Source organism: Myodes glareolus, chromosome 8 (assembly GCF_982192425.1).
Source record: "Myodes glareolus chromosome 8, mMyoGla1.1, whole genome shotgun sequence".
In the NCBI taxonomy this organism is placed as follows: domain Eukaryota; kingdom Metazoa; phylum Chordata; class Mammalia; order Rodentia; family Cricetidae; genus Myodes; species Myodes glareolus.
Window position 1 is genome coordinate 1,588,622 of NC_142033.1, and position 22,527 is coordinate 1,611,148.

General features: G+C 44.3%; 2 protein-coding genes, 1 long non-coding RNA gene and 3 other non-coding genes across 8 annotated transcripts in view; 2 read left to right on the plus strand and 4 right to left on the minus strand.

The window, feature by feature from the left end:
- Positions 1–1,806, plus strand: part of Dipk1a (divergent protein kinase domain 1A) — an 82,426-nt gene extending 80,620 nt beyond the window's left edge. The window contains exon 5 of the mRNA XM_087908753.1: positions 598–1,806. Coding sequence (XP_087764879.1) covers positions 598–1,410 — 813 coding nt within the window. The 3' untranslated portion in view covers positions 1,411–1,806. The remainder of the gene's footprint in view (positions 1–597) is intronic.
- Rpl5 (ribosomal protein L5) lies at positions 1,779–11,810 on the minus strand. Of its 3 annotated transcripts, none has more exons than XM_048447066.3 (8): positions 11,679–11,810; positions 10,422–10,491; positions 10,224–10,339; positions 8,798–8,932; positions 7,554–7,756; positions 6,369–6,546; positions 3,620–3,708; positions 1,779–3,009 (listed from the first exon to the last, which is right to left on the minus strand). In XM_048447066.3, exons 1-8 carry the CDS (start codon positions 11,679–11,681, stop codon positions 2,910–2,912), a joined length of 894 nt encoding a protein of 297 aa, XP_048303023.1. In that variant the 5' UTR covers positions 11,682–11,810; the 3' UTR covers positions 1,779–2,909. The 3 variants fall into 3 exon arrangements, with proteins under 3 accessions (XP_048303023.1, XP_085547638.1, XP_087764881.1); XM_085691512.2 differs by having other exon boundaries at positions 3,620–3,704; positions 6,368–6,546; XM_087908755.1 differs by lacking the exon at positions 8,798–8,932.
- LOC125408684 (small nucleolar RNA SNORA66) lies at positions 3,423–3,555 on the minus strand. Its single transcript, XR_007234534.2, has one exon. It is a non-coding gene; the product is annotated as a small nucleolar RNA SNORA66 (small nucleolar RNA).
- Positions 5,938–6,070, minus strand: LOC125408685 (small nucleolar RNA SNORA66). The gene has a single exon (XR_007234536.1). It is a non-coding gene; the product is annotated as a small nucleolar RNA SNORA66 (small nucleolar RNA).
- On the minus strand, positions 6,617–6,710 carry LOC125408683 (small nucleolar RNA SNORD21). Its single transcript, XR_007234533.1, has one exon. It is a non-coding gene; the product is annotated as a small nucleolar RNA SNORD21 (small nucleolar RNA).
- Positions 11,811–15,992: 4,182 nt separating the features above from the next.
- On the plus strand, positions 15,993–19,511 carry LOC146893733 (uncharacterized). The gene is made up of 2 exons (XR_015002601.2): positions 15,993–16,645; positions 18,520–19,511. It is a non-coding gene; the product is annotated as an uncharacterized LOC146893733 (long non-coding RNA).
- Positions 19,512–22,527: the final 3,016 nt, after the last annotated feature.

The window sequence follows — 22,527 nt, forward strand, 5'->3', positions numbered from 1 at the left end:
TCTAGAACCCACATGGTACAAAGAGGGAACTGAGTTCTACAAGCTCTCTAACTTCTACCCCACACCAAGTCCATACATTCGCTGCATGTGTGCCCAGACACACACACACAGTATACATATGATAATCATGTTTGGTATTTAGGAGATGTAAGGCATTTTATTCTGTGGCAAGATAACTGCTAGCACCATCATGTGACCTACAAACTGATTCTATTACAGAGATGCCTTTGGTTTTGTTTTGGACTAGAGATTAAATTCAGGACCCTCACACATGGTACTCTAGACTGGCACTAAGAACATTTCAGCATTTTTTTTTATATTCAGACTTACTTGCTAAGATACACAAGCTTAAATTAAGGATTCTCCTAATTTTTTTAAAAAAAATATTTATTATGTATACAGTATTCTGTCTGCAGGCCAGAAGAGGGCACTAGGCCTCATTACAGATGGTTGTGAGCCACCATGTGGTTGCTGGAAATTGAACTCAGGACCTTTGGAAGAGCAGGTGATGCTCTTAACCACTGAGCCATCTCTCCAGCCCTGATTCTCCTAATTTTTATTCCTCCTTTGTAACTCAACAAATCTTTATCTTGACAGACAAAATTAGGTGACCAAGGAAACCTCTCTGAATTGGTCAACCTCATCCTGACAGTGGCTGACGGAGACAGAGATGGCCAGGTCTCCTTAGGAGAAGCCAAGTCAGCATGGGCCCTTCTCCAACTGAATGAGTTTCTTCTGATGGTCATACTTAAAGATAAAGAACACACCCCAAAACTAATGGGGTTCTGTGGTGACCTCTACGTGATGGAAAGTGTTGAATATACCTCTCTCTACGGAATAAGTCTTCCATGGGTCATTGAACTTTTTATTCCATCTGGATTCAGAAGGAGCATGGACCAGTTGTTCACACCGTCTTGGCCTAGAAAGGCCAAGATAGCCATAGGACTTCTAGAATTTGTGGAGGATGTTTTCCATGGCCCCTATGGAAACTTCCTCATGTGTGACACCAGTGCCAAAAACCTAGGATACAATGAGAAATATGACTTGAAGATGGTGGATATGAGAAAAATTGTGCCAGAGACCAACCTAAAGGAACTTATTAAGGATCGCCATTGTGAGTCTGACCTGGACTGTGTCTATGGTACAGACTGTAGAACTAGCTGTGACCAGAGCACAATGAAATGCACTTCAGAAGTAATACAGCCAAACTTGGCAAAAGCCTGTCAGTTACTCAAAGACTATTTACTGCATGGTGCTCCAAGTGAAATCCGGGAAGAACTGGAAAAGCAGCTCTATTCTTGTATTGCTCTCAAAGTCACAGCAAATCAAATGGAAATGGAACATTCTTTGATATTAAATAACCTAAAAACATTATTGTGGAAGAAAATCTCCTACACAAATGACTCTTAGTTCTTTTGGATAGCATCGCCATCACTGAGAATCTACATATAATTTTAAGAACATTTAAAGGAACGGCTTCTGTCCCTGGAGCTATGAAGCCAGTTATCATCTGCAATGTGTTGATGTCCAAAACTCATCCCTGCCCTTTCACAAGTTCACAGGTACATTCACTGTTGATATTTTGACTGAAATTAATGCTGTGAAAAACCTCATTCCATAAACAGTGAGTGCACTGTAGATCGGTTAGCAAATCCCATTGCTGGACACGTTGTTTGCATTGAAGCTGCTGTGTAAACAAGGAAATTTATATGAATTTACTAATGTTTTAGCATGGTAAAAAGTCTGCACATTAACTCAAATTAAAAGTGACACACAGGTAAATTAAAATGACTCCTTTTATTAAAAGACTGGTTTGTTGTCTTATACTTACACATTTTAACTCCAGATGGAGTTTAGAAACTGTTGAGAGCGACTCTTAGATTCATGTATTCCACATGTTAACATCAAGTTGCCACTGACTGGAATTAACCTGAAGAGCTGATGGGGCCATCTTAGAATCAATCAGCCAACAGACATTACCTTATGCTGGGGATGTACCTAAGTAACTGTTTTCAGCCTGACATTTTAAGAGGCTCAAATCCTGAGCCACCTCGGCTGACAAAAAAATACATCGAGGCTATTGAGACTGGCATAATTCACAGAAGACAATTTTCTTGTGGAACCAAGTTACTTCTTAGAAGGCATAAATATATCACTTGGTTTTTTCCCACGTAAATTTAAGATTTAATATTGGACCCTTTCAAGTTATCTTCCTATGTATATTCAAGTCTGGCACATACCTTTCAAGATTTACATAAAATAAAACTTAAGGCCAGGCAGTGGTGGTGCACGCCTTTAATCCCCAGAACAGAGGCAGGCAGACCTCTGTTAGTCAGAGACCAGTCTGGCCTAAAAAGTGAGTTCCAGGACAGTCAGAACTGATACACAGAGAAACCCTGCCTTGAAAAAACCAACCAGCCAATAAATAAAAACTAAGCCTAGAAAAGCCCCAAACCCTTTCTGTTCGGATTGTTAAAATCATTCTCAAATCTTCCAGCCATGGATTCACACTGGTTTGCTTTTAAGACTGACTTTGAGGTTTTTTTTCCTCATTGGAAGAACTATATCCTAACGATCATGGGTCTGTAGCTTACCAAATCGGACAAGCTAAAGGATAGCAATTCCTTCCAGGAAGACTAGAAACCCAAGAGCTCTGCTGGAATCCATGGAAGACGGCTTGTCTGGAAAAATAAGCTTGTTGTTTTGTCGAGGTGGGGAAATTGCCACCAGATATGGTTATACTTGCCCTTAATCCCAGCAGAGGCAGTGGATCTGAGTGTTCCACACCTTTGATTTCATGACTTCATGCTATCCCCCAGTTTTATAATAACGGCTTAGCTAACACAGAAATGGCTGCTTGGTCAATAAGTTTATTATCTTTATGAAAAAAATCTTCATAGAAAATTGCTTTAGCTGTCAGCAGCCCGTTCCTGAGCTCTGAGGAAGCTTGCCTTCTTTTGAGCAACCCGATCTTTCTTCTGGGCAAGAGACATTTTGGGACGGTTCCACCTACAGAACAAAGTAAAAATTAAGAAAGGCAGGAATATAGCTCCCAAATTCAGCTGAAAAGCAGCAGACTTTGTAACTGGATGGAGGTTGCAAACCTCATTATTTGGAGAGATGGTTTTCATAGCTATCTGTCTCTCTCTCCTTTAGGTGACTGTACTCATGGCCTCAACCGCCTGAGTGCTGAGATCATAAACTGTGCCACCACCCACCTCAACTTCTAATGCATATAGTTAGCTGCAATGGCTAGATTCTCACTGCCATCCTCAGCTGAGAATGGCTACAAGCCTACTATTCGAGATTAGGAGGCAGACTGTTATGAATTCACAGGCAGACAGATATAGCACCATAGTGAGTCCTGGGGACTGTGACTCTGTAACAGTGCTTCCTCTATAGGAGTCAATTAAAATATGCAGGGCTGTTCTGGGACAGAATGGGCACCTCAGTAGCCGCCTGAGGCCGGTGCATTGCTGTCACCACAATTGCTCTAGCAAACCTGGTTCCCTTAGCCGCTGCCACATTATGCAGAGCTAGTGATCGAGTTTGCACAACTGCACTGAAAATCTGACCAGCGAGATGAAACCTTATGACTAGAGAACGGTAGAACACAAACCTCTTCTTCTTCACTTCTCTCTTGGGCTTCTTTTCATAGACTGGATTCTCTCGTATAGCAGCATGGGCTTTTTTATACATCTCCTCCATCTGGAACAAAGCAAAGCAAACAGTATTTGCCTTCTCTTCAGATGCCCTATTATTAAGGTACAGTACTTCACGGCCTGCTCATCTGTCCTGCTAAATCTCAGTTCTCTAAAGAACTAAGCTGACATTACCTGATAAATACCAAAGTGTAACCTACCTTTTCCTCACAGCATTCTCACGTCTACTTATGTTGAGAGGCAGCCATGCCCCGCCTACAACAAACTTATCTTTATAGAAATAAACCGCTATCTGCATTCTTTCAAGAAAAGGCACACGCCAGACCAAGGGCCTAAGATGGGAACTATACAGGGGTAAGGAAGGTCCACTGACAACTGAGTCAGCAAAAGGACACAGAAAGGGGCCCCACGAAATCTAGAAACCAATTTTCTTTTGTCTCATATACTGCAGGTTTACAATCTACTTTTACATGACGAGCTTTTTAAAGCAGTTCCCAGCACAGAAGACATACTCTGCTATTTATTTTTATGTGGTAGTTAGTATAGTCTCTAGAACCTCAAACCTTACCTATTTGATTAAATTGTTGCTGGAAACTGGATTCTAAACTTGTTTAAAATAATAATAATAATAACCCTCAAAATTGTGATCCTGAATGTGTAGTATTAACTCTAGCCCCCTTAGAAGGGATGTTCAAAAACCAGGTGGAGGTGCACACCTTTAATCCTAGCACTCAAGAGGCAGGCAGATCTCTGTAAGGCCAGCCTGGTCTACAGAGTGAATTCTAGGACAGCCAGGGCTATAGAGAAACCCTGTCTCAAAAAAACAACCACCACAAAAAAGGTTAGTTTCTTGGCTGAATGTGGTAGCCTAGGCTGGCAATCCTAGTACCTTATATGCTTGATTCCCTCTCAGAAAATAAGTTCCCCCATCACAGTCCACCATAGCTAGAACGTCTGCATGAACAAAGTAAACCTGGTTCTTCCCAACAGAGAACAAATACAGCTTCCCATATGTAGATGAGGGGGGTTATTTAGGTGAAAATCATTCACACTGTAAATCATGTCTGTAGAGAATAATACATGTCCACAAGAAGAGAATGCTGCAGATAAAATGAACTATGGGAGCTGGCACTGGTGGCCTTTAATCTCAGCACTTGAGAGGCAGAGCCAGGAAGATTTCTGTGAGTTCAAGGCCAGCCTGGTCTAGACTGAGTTCTAGGAAAGGCTCCAAGAGTCACACAGAGAAACCCTGTCTCAGAAAACAACAAAAAGCCTGGGATAGAAGCTCAGTGGTTGAGCACATATGTTTAGCCCTACAAAACCCTGGGTTTAATCCTGAATACCACAAAATAAAAAGTATTAGCCAAAGAGCAGTGTGGCACGAACACAGGAAGCTATGAAGAAATATGCATCTCAAGGCTGGAGAGACGGCTCAGCCTCTTTCAGAAATCCTAAACTCAATTCCAAGCAACCACATCATGGTTCACAACCATCTACAATGGAATCTGATGTCCTTGGTTATGCAGGCACACAAAGTAAAGCACTATATACATATATAACATAAATCTTTTAAAAACTGCACCCAAAGCCCAGGAACGTGACGTTTGGAGCAAACACAACATAAGTAGGTCAATACAAGACCCATAAAAAGCCTGCAGAAGTACAGTCACTATTCATGCTTTCACTGTCTTAAAAGCTCAAGCTGTGAATTTAGTTTCAAATGATGATCCAACGCATACGACCACAGAAAATTGTGCTTCCCAACCTATACTTTTCAGTTATAATAGCTTTGGAATAGTGTGATATGCTCTCTATAACACACACACATTTTTTTTTGTTGTTTTTGTTTTTTGAGACAGGGTTTCTGTGTAAGCCTCCCTAGCTGTCCTGGAACTAACTCTGGAGACCAGGTTGGCCATGGATTTATTCCAGTGTGTTAATCTAATCATCCTAGATTTCTAATACCAAATTCACTCTTGCAAGCAAACACAGTATCTCCCCTGACCCCTACTTTTGCAAACAACCTGTACAGCTCCCCAGGATTAATAAACTCTAAAATGTATTTTTCATTCCATCCAAAAATCAAAATGTTAGTCACAGTAGGGCATGATAGTGCGTGCCTTTATCTCCAACACTAGGGTAGGGTTTGGGAGGTAGAAGCAGGACTATCTTAAGTTCAAGTTCAAAGACAATCCTGGTTGAATATCAACTTCCCTGGTTATGTTCAGAAGTGAAGCCTGGTCTCAATAAAGAATAAATAATTGAGAAACAGCAGACCTGTTCTGGGACAGAATGGGCACCCCAGTAGCCGCCTGAGGCCGGTGCATTGCTGTCACCACAATTGCTCTAGCAAACCTGGTTCCCTTAGCCGCTGCCACATTATGCAGAGCTAGTGATCGAGTTTGCACAACTGCACTGAAAATCTGACCAGCGAGATGAGGCAGGCAGTGCAGAAACCACTCCTGCTACTCTGTTTGTGCCCAAGGCTGGAGATCCTGGAAGCCCACTTATGTCAGCACACAAAGTACCTTCCCACCCAGTATGCTAACTTCACTTAGGGCAGCAGCAGCCCAGGAGCCAATCTCTATCCTCCCAGAGAAACATGCAACCTTCCTTTCTGCAACTGAAATAAACCTCAGTTAAGATTACAACCCACTGAAACAAGTATTTGTTCAAGTGAACAGGCATGTTCAGGTAAATTTTTACCATGTCTGGAGTAACATTGTTCTTTATGTACTGAGAGAACTGTTTCTTGTAAGCATCTTCATCTTCCTCCATTAGGTAGCGCATGTAGTCTGCAACGTTCTGACCCATGATGTGCTTACGATGTACCTCTGCGTTGAACTCCTTGCTTTCAGAATCATAACCAGGGAATCGTTTGGTACTAAAATGAAATTTTCATGTTTTAGTGTTCACACAAGAAACTACTACATTCCCAGGAATTCACTTCAGGAGCTGCCATCAGTCCCGTCTTGAAACAGTTATCGCATCATATGCAGTCAAAGGACCAACTACTAACTGCTCAGTTAGCAGGATGTCATCACTAGCAGCTCACTCTCAATTCCACAAGATAAAGACTCCATAAACAAAATTGCTTTTTATCTTCATGGAGATCAACTCTATACTGCCCAGGGTAGCCATCCTTCTGTCTCTCAAGCATTCACAGCCAGATCAGCACTTTTTTTGTTCTTTCTATTTCAACAAGGTTTCTATGTGTAGTTCTGCAGACCAGTCTGGCCTCCAACACAAACAGAGGTCCACCCGCCTTGCTGGTATTAAAGGCGTGTGCTACTGCCGTCCTGCTCAGATTAGTATTTCCTTACGTTCCCCTGCCCACTGCACAGGAAGCAGTCCCAAACTCATCCCTCCAATCCTTTTATTTCTCAGTAGAACCCTGGATAAGAGGAATTAGTGATTTGTCTAAAGTCACAATGAATGAGATATTCAAGGAGCAATTTGTAAGCCAATAAGTCATACCAACTTCAAGGAACTACAAGCTAATGTACTTAATTTCCAAGAATGCCCAGCAATCTTAATTAATGGCTGAAAGCTTTGTTTCTAAATGTATATTCTAAAAGCCACACCCCACCCAACTCAATAAATCAACTTTTACTCTGACCAGAAAAAGAAAATGTACAGGGCTAGGCAGTGATGACACACGCCTTTAATGCCAACACTCAGGAAGCAGAGGCAAGAAGATTATCACCTCAAGTTCCAGACTAGCTTGGGCTAGATAGTGAGACCTTGTCTCCTCTTTACTAATGCAGGTTACAATCCCTTCCTGTGCACAGCATCTAACATACAGCAGGCACAGAATGACTGTCACTGTACAACCAGTAACAAACAGGAAATACTGGAGTCAAGGCAGAAACCTTGAATACTATTTATTACCTATGAGGAATAGACAAGCCTCCATCCACAGCTCCCTTCAGGGCCCCGAAAACTTTATTGCCAGTTGTAGTCCGGGCAAGACCTGCATCCAAATAGCAAGTGAAGGCCCCAGGCTGACCATCGATGCTTTCCACATTGTATTCATCTCCAGTCACCTCCACTTGGCCTTCATAGATCTTGTCCATACCAAACCTATTGAGAAGCTATGAACAAAGAAGACAACATAAAAACCTATCTCAATGCATTCAAACTACCCTAAATGTATTCATCTAACAATGGAACAACTTCATTCCTACATTTACTTGTGTGATTTTTGTATTTCTTCAGTCTCAATGCTGAGTGTCATCAGATGTAGTCTTAGTAGAATTTTAGGTAGGATCCTAGGCTGTCTGCAGCTCTGCTGTGTGATGTTTTAATTTGGCTACTCCTCTGCTGGGTTTCACCATAAGCCAAGACTTCACCAAGATGTTTTTACCCATCACAGCAACCTTCCCCTACAAAAGTATATTTTAGCAACCCAGAACGATGGGGTCAACATTGATACGCTGCTTGCCGACTACACTGCAAACAGTCAGAACTGAGAACACAAAAATAAGGCAGATTTCCTATTTTCACCTACTAGTTTATACTGTCAATCATGTAGAAAAGCGAAACAAAAAAACACATTAATGTCCATCCTCCAAAGTGGGGAGGATATGTTCTTAAATTGTAATGTCTATATAAACTACCTGTGATAGATATCCCATCAAATGAGATTCTAAGGCTCTGAGTAGACACACCCCTTGCCTACATTTTTTAATACAGGCTAGTAAAAGATTCACACACCTCTAGGTAGTTGGGTCTTTGCTGGCTAACAAACCATTCTCATAATTGACTTTTCAAATTCAAGATTAGAAGCTAAGTTCTGTGCTATTAGACAGCTCACTGGGTAAAGGTACTTTACCCTGGAACACACGGTTAGAAGAGAACCAGCCCATGCAGGTGCCCTCTGACCACCAGTGTACTGTAGCAGGCGTGTGCCCCATTCATACACACAAAATAAGTAAACACATAAACAATCTGAAATACTCAAACTGCACAAGGCTACAGACCACCCCCAGTGGATAGCAAACCACACAGATCCCACCCCTGAAGAGCTGGTCTAGACAGATCCAGAAACAAACAAGCAGACAAAACTATTCCACGCCAGTGGCCCTGAAGCCACAAGGAAACAGCTCCATTCTCCAGAAGTCACCGTGACGCACCCTGCGGGCCAGCAGCAGGCCGGTACAATAGGCGGCAGCATAGTTCGTCAGGCCAACTTTCACACCATATTTCGGCAGTTCGTGTGCATAAGCAGCGCAGACTATCATATCCCCCTCTATACGGGCATAGGCAATCTGCAGTGAGAAAAAAACAGGTAAGTATTTGTTGCTGCTCCAGCACCAGTCCCACCTAAGTCCTTTTAACAAGACGGTGTGTGTGTGTGTGTGTGTGTGTGTGCGTGCAGAGACAGCTCTATGAACATCTGTGTGTGTGTGTGTGGTCATCCCCACCCACAGCTAGAATTTATCACTTGTCAACTTATGGCTAAACCATATACTACACGTTAGAACTTAGCATTACAAAAAAGTAAATAAAAATCAGGGCTGTGGTGCAAAATGCATTGGAGGCCGAGGTAGGTAGGTGGATTTCTATGAGTTCAGGCCAGCCTGGTCTACAAAGTGAGCTCCAGAACAGCCAAGGCTACACATATTGTCTCAAATCTCCCAACCCCAAAAATTAAGTAAAAAACAAAAAACTCAATTCTTAAAATATCCTTTAGGTTAAATTCAACTAAGCCTTAGATAGGTGGTGCTTAGTTATCAGGACAGCCTCCCTTCACTGTCAATAAATTTGCATAGAAAGCAAGTGCATCCAGCCAGCAAACTTCAGCTACCCAAAACTTACGTGCAAGTGCTGAATACAGGAACTGCTATTTCTTGAAGGGTTTCCAAAGTGGAAGACATTTTCATACATTTTAAAACCCACTTCAAACAGAAATAGCAAGCCGGTTTTTCAATCCAGGACCTTACTGTACAGCCAGGTGGCGATCCTGCCTGTCAGCATCACCTTCAACAACGGGGCTGGAGATGTCTCGCAGAGGAGCCAGGCACAACTCCCAGCACCCACATGGTATCTCACAACTATCTGTAACTCTAGTTCCGGGGTACCCAACACCCTCATGCAGGCAAAACACCAGTGCTCATTAAATAATAGTAATAAAAAAGTGGGCCTTCCCACTTTGAAACGATTACCAGCCTCTTTAACAAGTAAAGTGGCATAGAGTAAGAGCCAGGAACTCGTGTATGACAAACTCTGCAAGAGTAATTAGGAGATAGACCACATACAAACCTGCTTCCCCAGCCTTTCTCCCAAACTCAATAAAACTGGGCCAAGATTTTCAAACTTCCCCAAAAATAGCAATTTCTTTTTTTTTTTCAGACAAGGTGCCTGCCCTGGAACTAGCTCTTGTAGAGCTAGAGTTCAGGCTGGCCTTGAACTCACAGATTCACGGGCCACCACCGCCCGGCCAAAAATAGCAATTTTTGAAGCTCCAGCTTTAAACCTAACTCCAAGAAAACCTTCCCTAGCACAGCAACTAAATTAGAGTTGTGGAGTCTGATCACACAACACTCAAACATAACTCACCTGGCAGATGATGTCTCTGTTAGTTACACGAACTATCATCCTGTATTTGGGTGTGTTGTATTTATTTTTGTCTTGGATCACTAATCGCTTCCGAGCATAGTAGTCAGTTTTACCCTCTGTAAGAACAAAAATATTTAAGACGGATATTCCACCACGAAGCTGATTCAGAAACAAAACCAGGAGAAAAGCTGCTCATACCTCGCCGCCTTCTAAATCTCACTTGGTATCTCTTGAAGTAGGCCTTATTCTTGACAACTTTCACAAACCCCTTTAAAGGAAAGAAAAAAGTTATCAGTGTTTTACTAAGTGTTTCAGTGTTATTTTTCCGAGCAGGCTGTCACTATGTAGCCCAAGAAGACCTAGAATTTGATAGCTTCTGTGTGCTAATAGGCACTTCTGCCTTGAGTTAAAACATGTAACAGTAACATTCAAAAGCAAATTAATACAACTGTCAACTTGTAGCATGGTTCTAAGCAGACTGGAATCTAGAACCACTCTGGGGCAGTGGCTCTCAGCCTTCCTAATGCCGCGACCCTTTAACACGGTTCCTCACACTACTTCGCAACTGTAAATTGGCTGTTGTGAATAGTAATGTTAATAGCCAGTATGCGACCCCAACTCACAGTCTGACTGAGATCGTGAAAACACATAACCAAGCATCATAAAACCTGTGAAGATGGATGCAGAGGCAAGGCTTTGGCCAAAGACTCAGCCTTCCACAGCTGCAGGATCCTACTTCTACTTAGCAGGTACAAACTCATTTTCGTATTGTCTTTAAACGATCTTTCAATTCCTTTACTTGCTTTCTCGTGAACCGGTACCAATTGATCCCTGTGCCAACCTTCATCCTGGACAGTGAAAACTGGGCACCTCACCTCGAGAATTTAACCTCACAATTCTTACTTCCCCTCCGCGTTTGGTGAAAACCTGAGGGCATCGGTGCTCCGGGACAGCGTACACTCCGCAGTCACTTACACTAACACTAGGTAACGCTACCTACACCCTCACGTCACCTCCAAAGTCCGATCTCAGCAAACACACCGAAAACGAGGGCTAGGCACTAGCTGGGAAGGGGTTAAAGTCGCCAAATCCCAGGTGACGCGTGCTTCCGGGATCAGGAGTGCCACGGCGTCCAGCCTCCGCTGACAATCCCGGTTTAAAAGCCACTTCCCCGGCCCGGGCCAGGCTTCCGCACTGCAGCCCTCGGGACGCCCCGGGAGGCGGCCGGGGTCGAGCTGGGCGTCCGCCCTCGCAAGCCGTGTCCCGGGCCTCCAACGCCGCAGCCCCTCCCCCCGGCAGCCATGAAGGCCACGCTAGGAGCGGCGGCCGCACAGCCGAGAATCGAGTGCCATCTGCTCCCGCGCCTCACTGGACGGGCCCCGCGCGGACATCGGCGAGAGGAGGGGACCCTCGGTCCCGTGCAGGCGCCGCCCTGAGCCCCCGATGCCCACTCACCATCCTGCGGAACAGAAACCCGCAATCGCGGCTCCACGCAGACCTGTGGGCCCGGCGGCGCTAGGGGGAAAAAGACCGGAGTGTCGCGCGCATGCGTAGTATGTAGCGCCGCCAGGACGCCGGCGACGTGGGGAAGAGAGCGGCCGGAGCGGTCGAGGCGCACGGCCTGCCTCCCCCTGCTGGCCGGAGGATGAATGTCAGGGTTTTGGGGGATTTTTTGGGGGGGGGGGTTGATTTTTTTTTTTTCTTTCTTTCATGGTTTTTTTTTTTTTTCGGTGCCTCGTCGCAACCCGCAATCAGGATTGGCTGTGAGAACAGGGAATACAGGTTTTGGATTTTTTTTCGCTAGGACGTTTTTAATCACACACACACAGAAATACATATATTTTTTTCCCTAAGCAGGAAAGGATAAAATTAAGTTAAATAAAAATAAATGTGCGCTGAAATCATGCCTTCCCATGACTTGAATTACTTCTGGAGTATTCATCTAAATTCGCAGCACACAGGGCCACCAGGAAGCCCGGCCTGAGAGCCTCAAAGCTTGAGCTACGAGAGTTCCTGTCTTGGCATCGTTCTCCAGCACGTGACAGAGTGTGGATCTCCAGTTAGTTCTTAGTTACCCGGTAAAAACAAAACGAACCCCACCGCACTATCCTGCTGCACTTCCGTGGTCTCCTGGATTCCTGACTTCCGTCGTTCGTTTTCTCTACCTCCATCACTCTGAGCGAGCAGTCTGAGCTTATTTAAGCCCCCTTCCTCGAACGTTTTCTTTTTAGGGCTGGGGAGGTAGCTTAGTGCTGCTGTCTCCACACGGGGAAGGGACAGGAAGGAGGATCCGGAAAAAAATGCAAAGTTAACCTGGGCTGCATAGTGAATTGGAAGCCAGCCTGAGTTGCTGATACCTGGCGGCGGGGGTGGGGGGGAATGTAAACAATTATTTAAACATGTAAAAAGAACAGTTATATGTGAATGAGAACTCTAAACTCAATGAGAATGCAATCTGAAAACTGCTTCCTGAAACAAATTCTGTATGCCCAATTATTTTTAGCGATAGCATTTTATTTATGTGTGGGTTTTTGTTGTTGTTTTTTGTTTGTTTGTTTGTTGTTTTTTTTGAGACAGGTTTCTTTGTGTAGCACTGGCTGTCCTGGAACTAGCTCCCTTTTTTTTTTAAGATTTATTTTATATTATTTTATACACACACACACACACACACACACACACAAATGTTCTGCCTGTGTGTGTCCCTATAGGCTAGAAGTTGGCACCAGACCTTATACAGGTGACTGTGAGCCACCATGTGGTTACAGGGAATTGAACTCAGGACCTCTGGAAGAACAACCAGTGTTCTTAAACGCTGAGCCATCTCTGCAGTCTCAGAACTAGCTAGCTCTTTATAGCAGACTGGCTTTGAACTCACAGAGATCCAACTGTCCCTGCCTCCCAAGTGCTGGGACTAAAGGCCTGTGTCACCACTGTCCAGCATAGCAATAGCATTGTATGACTCTATTACCCTAATTTTTCAAGGGATGGAGGACAACCTAAAAATATTTTTATCTTGCTGGCGGTGGTGATGCATACCTTTAATCCCAGCACTTGGGAGGCAGAGGCAGAGGCAGGTGGATCTCTGTGAGTTCAAGGCCAGCCTGGGATTCTCTCTCTCTCTCTCTCTCTCTCTCTCTCTCTCTCTCTCCTTTTCTTCTTCATATATATATATATTTTATTGCAGGTGGGCCGTATATGCCAGGGCAAACATACGGGAGTCAGAAGACAACTTGCAAGCAATACTCAATCATCCCCTTCCACACAGCTCTGCTGATCAGATTTGGGGCATCAGGCTCAGTGGCAAGGTTGTTTATCTACTGAACCATCTCCTTCCTGTTCCTGAATTGAGTCAGGTGCTCAGTGTATATCTCAGGCTGGCTTCAAACTTGTAGTAATCTTTCTGCCTCTCCCTGAGTCCTGAGGTCAGAGGTCAAACCATACCTAACTAAATTTAATTACTTTTAAAAGTCAGATCTGTTTAGATTTTGAACACTTGCATTGACATAATTCAGAGCAAGCAACGCTACATAAGTAGATATCATTAACTCAAAATTCGTTTTTCTGAAAAGACTGATTTGAGCACCTTTATTGTCTCTCTGTGTGTATGTATATGAGTGTAAGCTTAACTGTGACTATGTGTGTGGGAGTGCACACGCAAAGGCTTTAAGAGGATGCTGGGTGTCTTCCTCTGTTACTCTCTACCTTATAGACCAGGCTGGCCTTGAACTCAGAGACCCACCTGCCTCTGCCTCCTGAGTACTGGGACTAAAAGTGTGTGCCACCACTGCCCAGCCTCTACCTCATTCTTTTGAGGCAGAGTCTCTTGCTGAACATGAAACTTAACCTTTTTTTGTGGCTGGGCTGACAGCAAAGGCCAGTTTTCTTCTTGTCTCTGTCCCCACAGTGATGAGGTTACAGGAATGCCTGAGACCACACCTGGTACCAGGGTCAGGCTCAGTAAGAGACTACCTCAAAAGGAAAAGGTAGAAAGTAATACAGGAAGACATCCAGACCCTGACAGCCTCTGTGTGTGTACATCACATACATAAGACACACTTACGCTTACACCAACTAGCAAGGCAATGAAGGTGCCCAAATAAAGAGCAAATTAGTCTTTCCATAAAAATGAACTTTGAGGACCTAGGTTCCACTACTAGTAACAAATAAACTGGTCATGGTAGTCATCTCTAATCCCAGCACTTGGGAGTGGAGGCAGGCAGGTCATTCAAGGAGACCTCTGGCTACACTGGGAATTAAAGGCTATTGTGGGCGAGAGACAAAACAAAACAAAAAAAGTAGTCCTGCTATTTAGATATGACAATTTGTTATTTAAGAATCAACCCCTCCCCCCAAAAAAGAATCTTTCCCACAGGGATGGAGAAATGATTCAAAGTTAAGAGTACTCACTGGTTCGATTCCCAGCACCCACACAGTGGCTCACAACACCCTCTCCTGACAGGCCACTGTGGTCATGCATGCATGAAGTGCACAGTCATACATACAGGCAGAACAAAAGTAATTTTTAAAAAAGAATCTTCTGCATTCATTGTCAGAAAGAAAGAATTCCGGAATTTAATTTTTTCTCTTGCTAAAAAAAAATAAATAAATAAAAGTATTACTCAAGTCCTGCTACACGCAAAAGCAGTTTTCAAATGTCAGCAACATCAGAAACCAAAGTCTTCATGACCTTCAGAAACAATCGCCTTCTGTTTTAGGCCATAGCAGAAGACATCTGCGTTAGCATTTTCCTGGGGCCTAGAAGGTGTCAACTCCAGAGGAGATGCTCAGAGTTTCTGGTTCGCAGTGTGCTCAGGGTTAGGCGTGGCCGTAACTATGTGTTGCTTTTGTTTATTATTTAATAAACATACGTTATTTAATAATGAACTTTTTTCTTTATATTTTTTTTCTGCATATGGCTTTGTAAAGTTTGAGGCTGGAGCAAGATGCTTTCCTCCTGCCTGGGTCAAAGAAGGCTCTTCTTGGAAACTTTTACACATGCCAAAGATTCCAGGCTGTAAAACATCTGTGCTGTCCCATGTCCGCTGGACTTTCATTGACTTATGTTGATCTATTGCTGATCTCAGAGACTCAGACTTGAGTGGAAGAAAGAAAATGGGTCTCTTGACTTTTTGTATATTCAAAGTAGCATAAGCAAATGTACAGCTCGGTGTTAGGGGCACTTCCCTAGCGCGTGTGGAGCCTGGGCTTGATCTACACCACTACCCTCTGTCCTGGTGCGTTTTATGTCAACATGGCACAGGCAAGAGTCATCAGAAGGAGGGACCCTCAATGGAGAAGATGCCTCCCTAAGATCCAGCTACAGGGCATTGTCGTAATTCAAGACGAGGTCTTGAATGCCATTTGTGATAGAGGATGGATGACCTTGAACTTCTGGTCCTCCTGCTTCTGTCTCCTAAATGCCAGGATTATAGGCATCTCTGTTTTATTAGAGGCTGAGGTGTTGTATGAGAGATTCCCTTCAGAGACAGAACACACACATTTATTTCCCTCAAAAGGGAACCTACCACAGAACAAAGTAACAACTGCATTGTGCTGGATAGTTTTACATCAACTTGACACAAGCTAGAGTCATCAGAGAGAAGGGAGCCTCAGCTGAGAAAATGCCACCTTAAGATTGAACTGCAAAACAAGACTACGAAGCATTTATTTGATTAGTGATTGATGTCGAAGAGCCCTCCCCACACCCTTCCCATTGTGGGTGGTACCACCCTGGGCTGCCCTGGGTTCTAACAGAAAGCTCCACCCATTCCTGGCCTCTGTACCTGCTCCTGCCTCCAGGTTCCTGCCCGGTTTGAATTCCTGTCCTGGCTTTTCCGATGATGAACTGTGATCTGCCTGACAGACCCTTTCCACGTCGCTTTGGCTGTGGCATTTCCTCACAGCATCAAGGTAGCCCGGACTAGGAACATGTATCGGAGTCACTAACAGGACTATGGGGAAGGGGTTGCTTCAGGCGCAGAGATGACTGAAAGCCGCTGTTTCTCCGAAAAGCTCACCCAGAACGCCTTACAACCCAAGAACACAGCATCCCTCGGAGTTCTCTGAAAACGTGCTCGGCAGGTTTTCTCCGGGCAGCTCTGCTGGTCAGAGACTCCTCCCCCCGACCCCCACCCCTGAACTGTTTACTCTTTGCCATAAAGCTAGAGGAGGGGCCTTCAACAGACAGCCTTGCAACTTTCTGCTTTCTCAGAAGTGTGGCCGTTTGTTCACCGGAATCTCAATGAGCCTCTCCCTCTCTCCTGGAGGGAATATTTCAGTTAGGAGGAAACGTCAACAGAGAGATTGAACCCAGTGTCTCACGGGCGCTAGTCTGACTCTCTGTCACATTCCCAGCCTCCCTGGACACCAGCCCTCTCCGCCACGCCTCCGCCTTTTTAAAGAAGATTCATACTCTAGACCAGGTTGGTATGAAATTCACGGAAGGGGCTCCCTCCCAGACACCCCTCCCAATTAGGCACAGAACACATCTAAACACCTGTTTTCACAGAGAGATACTTTATTAAGCAGTGAAGAAAAGTTAAAGTGGCTACTTTCTGACTCAGGCAGAAAAACAGCAGCAAATGACCTTGCAGGTGTGATTTTTAAGAGGAGGAAAAGGGGAGGTCTGTGTTAGAACCGGCTAGGATGCCGTGGTAAAGGGGGAGGGGGGAGGGGCGAGAAGGGGAATGGGACAAGGAAAAGGGGGAAGGGGTATTTGTCCTGGAGGGACAAAGGACCTTCTCTAGATAGAGGAGAGACAGATGTGAGGCCTAGGTAAAAGATGGTTTATAAAAAATGAAGGGGCAAACCCTGCGTTAGGATGAGGTGTCTAATTTTTAACTTGGGCATGTTAATTAGGTGAACCAAAGGGACCTTCTGATTGCTCACTCGACTTTGGCCATCAACTTCGGGAGGAAGTGGCCAAGTAAGGGAATAGACCTTGGTGGCTAGGTTTAGGAATGTAATTTAAGGGATTTTTAGCAAGGCAGGAGGAATGAAGGAGAAGGCCAAGGCCTGAGAGCCACATGCTCTAGTGGGCTAGCATCCCTTACTCATTTCATATCTCAGGGGGGACTTGAATTTGAGACAGTTTCGCCTTAGCCTCCCAAGTGGAGGCGTATAACTTTTTTTTCCCTTAAGATTTATAAGCTGGATATGGTGGTACATGCCTTTAATCCCAGCACTTGGGAGGCAGAGGCAGGTGGATCTCTGAGTTCCAGGTCAGCCTGTTCTATAGAGTGAGTTCCAGGACAGCCAGATATACAGAACAATCCTATCTTGGAAAATACAAAAATGTATACATTTTTTTCTTTCATGTATATGAGTATTTTGCCTGCATGTATGAATATGCACCACGTGTATGCCCTGCTGCTGGGGAGTTCAGAAAAGAGTGTTGGATCCCCTGGGACTGGAGTTACAAGTAGCTGTGAGCTACCATGTGGGTGATGGGAATCAAATCTGGGTCCTCTTGTCGTGTAGCAGTTCTCCTCTGACCCTGAAACAGCCCATCATGCAGGGGAGCTCCTTAAGCAGGAGGGTAAACAACCCAAAATAATTTCAGGAAGTCCCTGAAACCTACCAGATTCACCAGGCTCCTTTCTGCCAAAGTAACAGAAAAAACTGAGTCCTTTTCAAGCTAAGTTCAAAGCTAAGCTGCAAAGAAGACTCTCAGAGGAGAAAAAGCTGCGAAGAGGAGGACTCTGCGACCAGAGCAGCTGCCTGAAACCAGCCAAGCTGCCTGAAAGCGATTTGACCAATTGAGGCACCTGGAAAGGACACCCTCCAGCCTGCTGGTCTGCCTGCAGGCTGTGCAGTGTGCTCCAGGTTCCCAGCTTTGTGAACTGTCACCTATGCTGGGGTGGGCCCTGGTGGCACAGCTGTCTTTGAGTCATTTCTGTTCCTACAAGTAACCCCAGTAAACTCACTGGTTCACCAAATTTGACTTTGGTGATATCTGTACCCTGGTCTATCATAGGCTTCCTATCTGGGTGAGTAGACTGTGTTTCATCTTCCCCCAGGAAAAATTTTGTTACACGACACGAAGGAGCCAGAATAGGATGTTAAATTCCTGGAATTGGAGCAGGAGAGTTGTGCTCTTATTCTGGTCTCCCGGCTGCTCTATCCTGTTTCTGTGGGCAACCTCCACTTCCACCGTTCGAGGGCGATAGCTCTCTCTCACCACAGTACCGGGGATATTAATATTCTGGATATCTATGGTCATTTCTCTTGACTTGTGAATAGAAATCAACTCAGTGTTCCTTTTTGTTTGTTTATTTCTTTGTTTGTTTTGAGACAGGGTTTCTCTGTGTCATCCTGGCTGTCCTGGAATTCTCTCTGTAGACCACGTTGGCCTCGAATTTGCAGATTCAAATTGCCTACCTCTGCCTCCCCAGTGCTGAGATTAAAGGCATGCAACATCACCGCCCAGCTTTGTACCTGTATTTTATATAATTAATGTGGTGTGGTCCTACAATTGAATTTTTAAACAGATGATGTCTACAGAGATTAAAAGGTGTGGTGGGGGAACCCACCCAATAAACCATCCCGTGTTCCCTTCCCAACTAAAACGTCAGAGCACAATGGAAAGGCGTGTGAAGACTGCACATCAGAGCACAATGGAAAGGCATGTGAAGACTGCACATCAGAGCACAATGGAGAGGCGTGTGAAGACTGCACATCAGAGCACAATGGAGAGGTGTGTGAAGACTGCACATCAGAGCACAATGGAGAGGCATGTGAAGACTGCACATCAGAGCACAATGGAGAGGCGTGTGAAGACTGCACATCAGAGCACAATGGAGAGGCATGTGAAGACTGCAGAGCTCGTCTTCAAGTGGGAGGGAAAAGACCTTGGTCGACAGAAACTGTTTCACTTTGCCTACGTGGTCTAGGATGGAGTCGAGAGTCAGGGCTTTCCCTAAGGCAGTGATTCTCAACCTGTGGGTCATAGCCCCTTTTGGGGGGTCACATATCAGATATTCTGCATATCAGATATTTACATTATGTTCATAACAGTAGAAAAATTTCAGTTATGAAGTAGCAATGAAAATAATTCTATGGTCGGGGTCACCACAACTTGAGGAACTGTGTTAAAGGGCCACAGTGTTAGGAAAGTTGAGAACCACTGCCCTAAGGACAGCAGAAGGCCCTATGGCCTGAGGATCCTGGTTCTTTAATCTTTAGTCTCTGCTTCATGAACTTGGATGTTTTGAGTATGAAATATTTTCTCAAAAAAAGGATATTTATGTGTAATAGAAGTTAATGAAATAAATGGTCTTGAGTCTAGAACTGACTTAGTCCCTCAGCATGGCCGCCATTATTACACTTACCTGGGCCATTCTTTTCTCTACTTATTTTCTTTCCCTGGTGATGTAGGATTCCCCTCTGTATGCTGTGAATACGGTTGGTTAATTAATAAAGAAAACTTCCTTGGCCTGTTGATAGGGCAGAACTTAGGTAGGCGGGGAAAACTAAACTGAATGCTGGGAGAAGGAAGGCAGAGTAAAGAGAAGCCATGGAGCCCCTGCTGAAGAGAGATGTGCTAAATCTTTGTGGTTGGCCACGACCTCATGGTGATACACAGATTAATGGAGTTTGGTTAAATTAATATGTAAAAGTTAGCCAATAAGAAGCTAGAGCTAACGGGCCAAGCAGTGATTTAAATAATACAGTTTCTGTGTGATTATTTCAAGGTTGAGCAGCCAGGAATCAACAAGGATCTCTTTCCTCCTACACGTTGGGGCCAAGAAACACTAATTGAACACAGGTATTCTCATGTTTTTTCCTATTTCCTCCTTCCTTCCTCCCTCCCTCCCTCCTTCCCTCCCTTCCTTCCTTCCCTTCTCTCTTTCTCCCTTCCTTCCTTCCTTCCTTCCTTCCTTCCTTCCTTCCTTTCTCTCTTCCTCCCTTCCTTCCTCCCTCCCTCCCTCCCTTAATTCCTTTCTTCATCTTTCTTTCCTTTCTTTCTTTTTTGAGCTGGAGTCTCATGAAGTTCAGGTCTACAGTTCACTATGCCACACAGGCAGGCCATGGCATCCTGATCCCCTTGCTCCACCTCCTAATTGCTGAGATTGCAGACATGTACCACCCTATCTGGCTCTGTATCCCTTTTAACAGTTTGGCTTGGTAACATCTTTCCTAATGTATACTCAGTTCTTTCTAAAATTTCCTAAAATTGTCTCCTATCTTTAAAATCATCGGTCTGTCCTAGTTTGCTTTCTGCTGTTGCCACGAACCAAGGATTACAAGCAATTTGGGAGGGTAAACGTTTCATTTCAGCTCACGGATGGTTATTGTCTATCTGAAGGAAGCCAGAGCAGGAGCCCCAGACAGTAACTGAGGCAGGGACCACAGATGAACCCTCCTTACTAGCTTGCTTCCCCTGGCTTGCAAAGCACCACTTTCTGCAGCAGTCCTCCTGCATAAATCAGTAATTAAGAAAATGTCCCATGCTGAGGTGATGCTGACACACGCATTTAACCCCAGGATTTGGGAGGCAGAGGCAGGCAGATTTCTGTGAGTTCAAGGCCAGCCTGGTCTACAGAGTGAGTTACAGGACAGCCAAGGTTACATAGGGAAACCCTGCCTTGAAAAAAAACAAAATAAATAAATAAATTTTCCACACATATTTATGTATTTAGGAATACAAACACACATATACACACATGTTACAACAATTAATGAGAAAAGAGGCCATGAATTTGAAAAGGGAGCTATAGGCGGGTCTGAAGAAAGGAAAGGGAAGGTGAAATGATATAATTATATTATCTCAAAAATGTGTACGGTAATCTTCAAGTTCAGAAATCACCTAAATAGTATGAATGAAAGAATAAAGTATGATTCAAATAAAGAAAAAAAAAGAAGGAAGAAAAGAAAATGCCTCAAAGTTGTGCCTTCAGGCCACAAAGGCAGTTCCTTAACTGATTCCCTCATCCCAGGGGAGTCTAGGTTTGGTGACAAAAACTGACCAGCACAGTGACCCACTCGGTTGCCCAGGCTGCCTCTGAGTCCTGAGTTCAAGTGATCCTCCAGCCTCAGTCCACAGAATAACCTGGAAGATGCTTGAGCCACCATCACACTTTAGTTTTCAGATCGTGGGAACCTTTCTGCCACTAGCTTTGCAGTTCACCTGCTACATTTCTAAGGTTGATACATAATTTTGGGTGGAGGTGGGTTTGTTTTCCCTGTTACATAGTATCCTGTGAAGGTTGCAGTCGCTCATCAGTAAGCGTTTGAATTGTTGCTGCTGTGAATATTCTTGAGCCTACCTCCTAAAACACAGGCAAGAATTTTTCCAAAGCAATTGTTTTTATGCTGTTCCCACTACAACCCAGGTGACAGCAACAAGGTGAAATCTTGTTCCAAGGATTTCACGACATAAGCAGCTAGTGATCATACCCTTCCATGCTTCAAAGTTACTACTAAAAATAGTAAATTAGTTAGTTTGCTTTCAAATGTCAAGATGCCTAGAGATTGAACTGGTAGTGTTTCCATGTGTTAGGGTTTGACTCTGAAATGTTCTCACGGTTCGTGTTTTCAGTGCTCAGACCCCAGCTTGTGGGAGCTTTTAGGACGTAGAGCACGGCTGATAGAAGTCGGTCACTATTAAACCCTACCTGGTTCTGATTGAACTCTTTCTGCTTCCTCCCGCTCCTGCAGACACCAGTGAAACTGCTCCAGTCGCCAGGCCTTCCCTGTTGTGATGGACTGAAATCACTCTGAAACCATGAGCTCAACAAACATTCCCTCCCTTTGGTTGTGTGGTCAGTGTCCTGTTACAATGACTCCAAGTCACTAGTACTCTCTGTAGGCAGAGTCTGCTTGTTTATTTCCTGGCGGCCCAGACCTGAATGAGACACAAAAAGTATATTAATTACAACACTGACCAATAGCTTAGGTATATTTTTAGCTAACTCTTACATCTTAAATTAACCCCACTTCTATTAGTCTGTGTATAACCATGAGGATGTGGCCTACCAGTAAGGTTCTGAGTGGCGGCTGGCATCTTTCTCCTCTGCTGCCTTTTCCCTGACTCTGCCTATTTTCTCTCTATAGCTCTGTTCCGATTTCTCTACTAAGCCATTGGCTGAAACAGCTTCTTTAATAACCAATGGTAATAGAACATATTCATAGCATACAGAGGGGAATCCTACATCATCACTATCTTAAAAATAGAAAGACATCCGGGCGGTAGTGGCACATGTGGTGATACTCACCTTTAATCCCAGCACTCGGGAGGCAGACGCAGGCGGATCTCTGTGAGTTTGAGGTCAGCATGGTCTACAGAGCAGTTCCAGGACAGCCA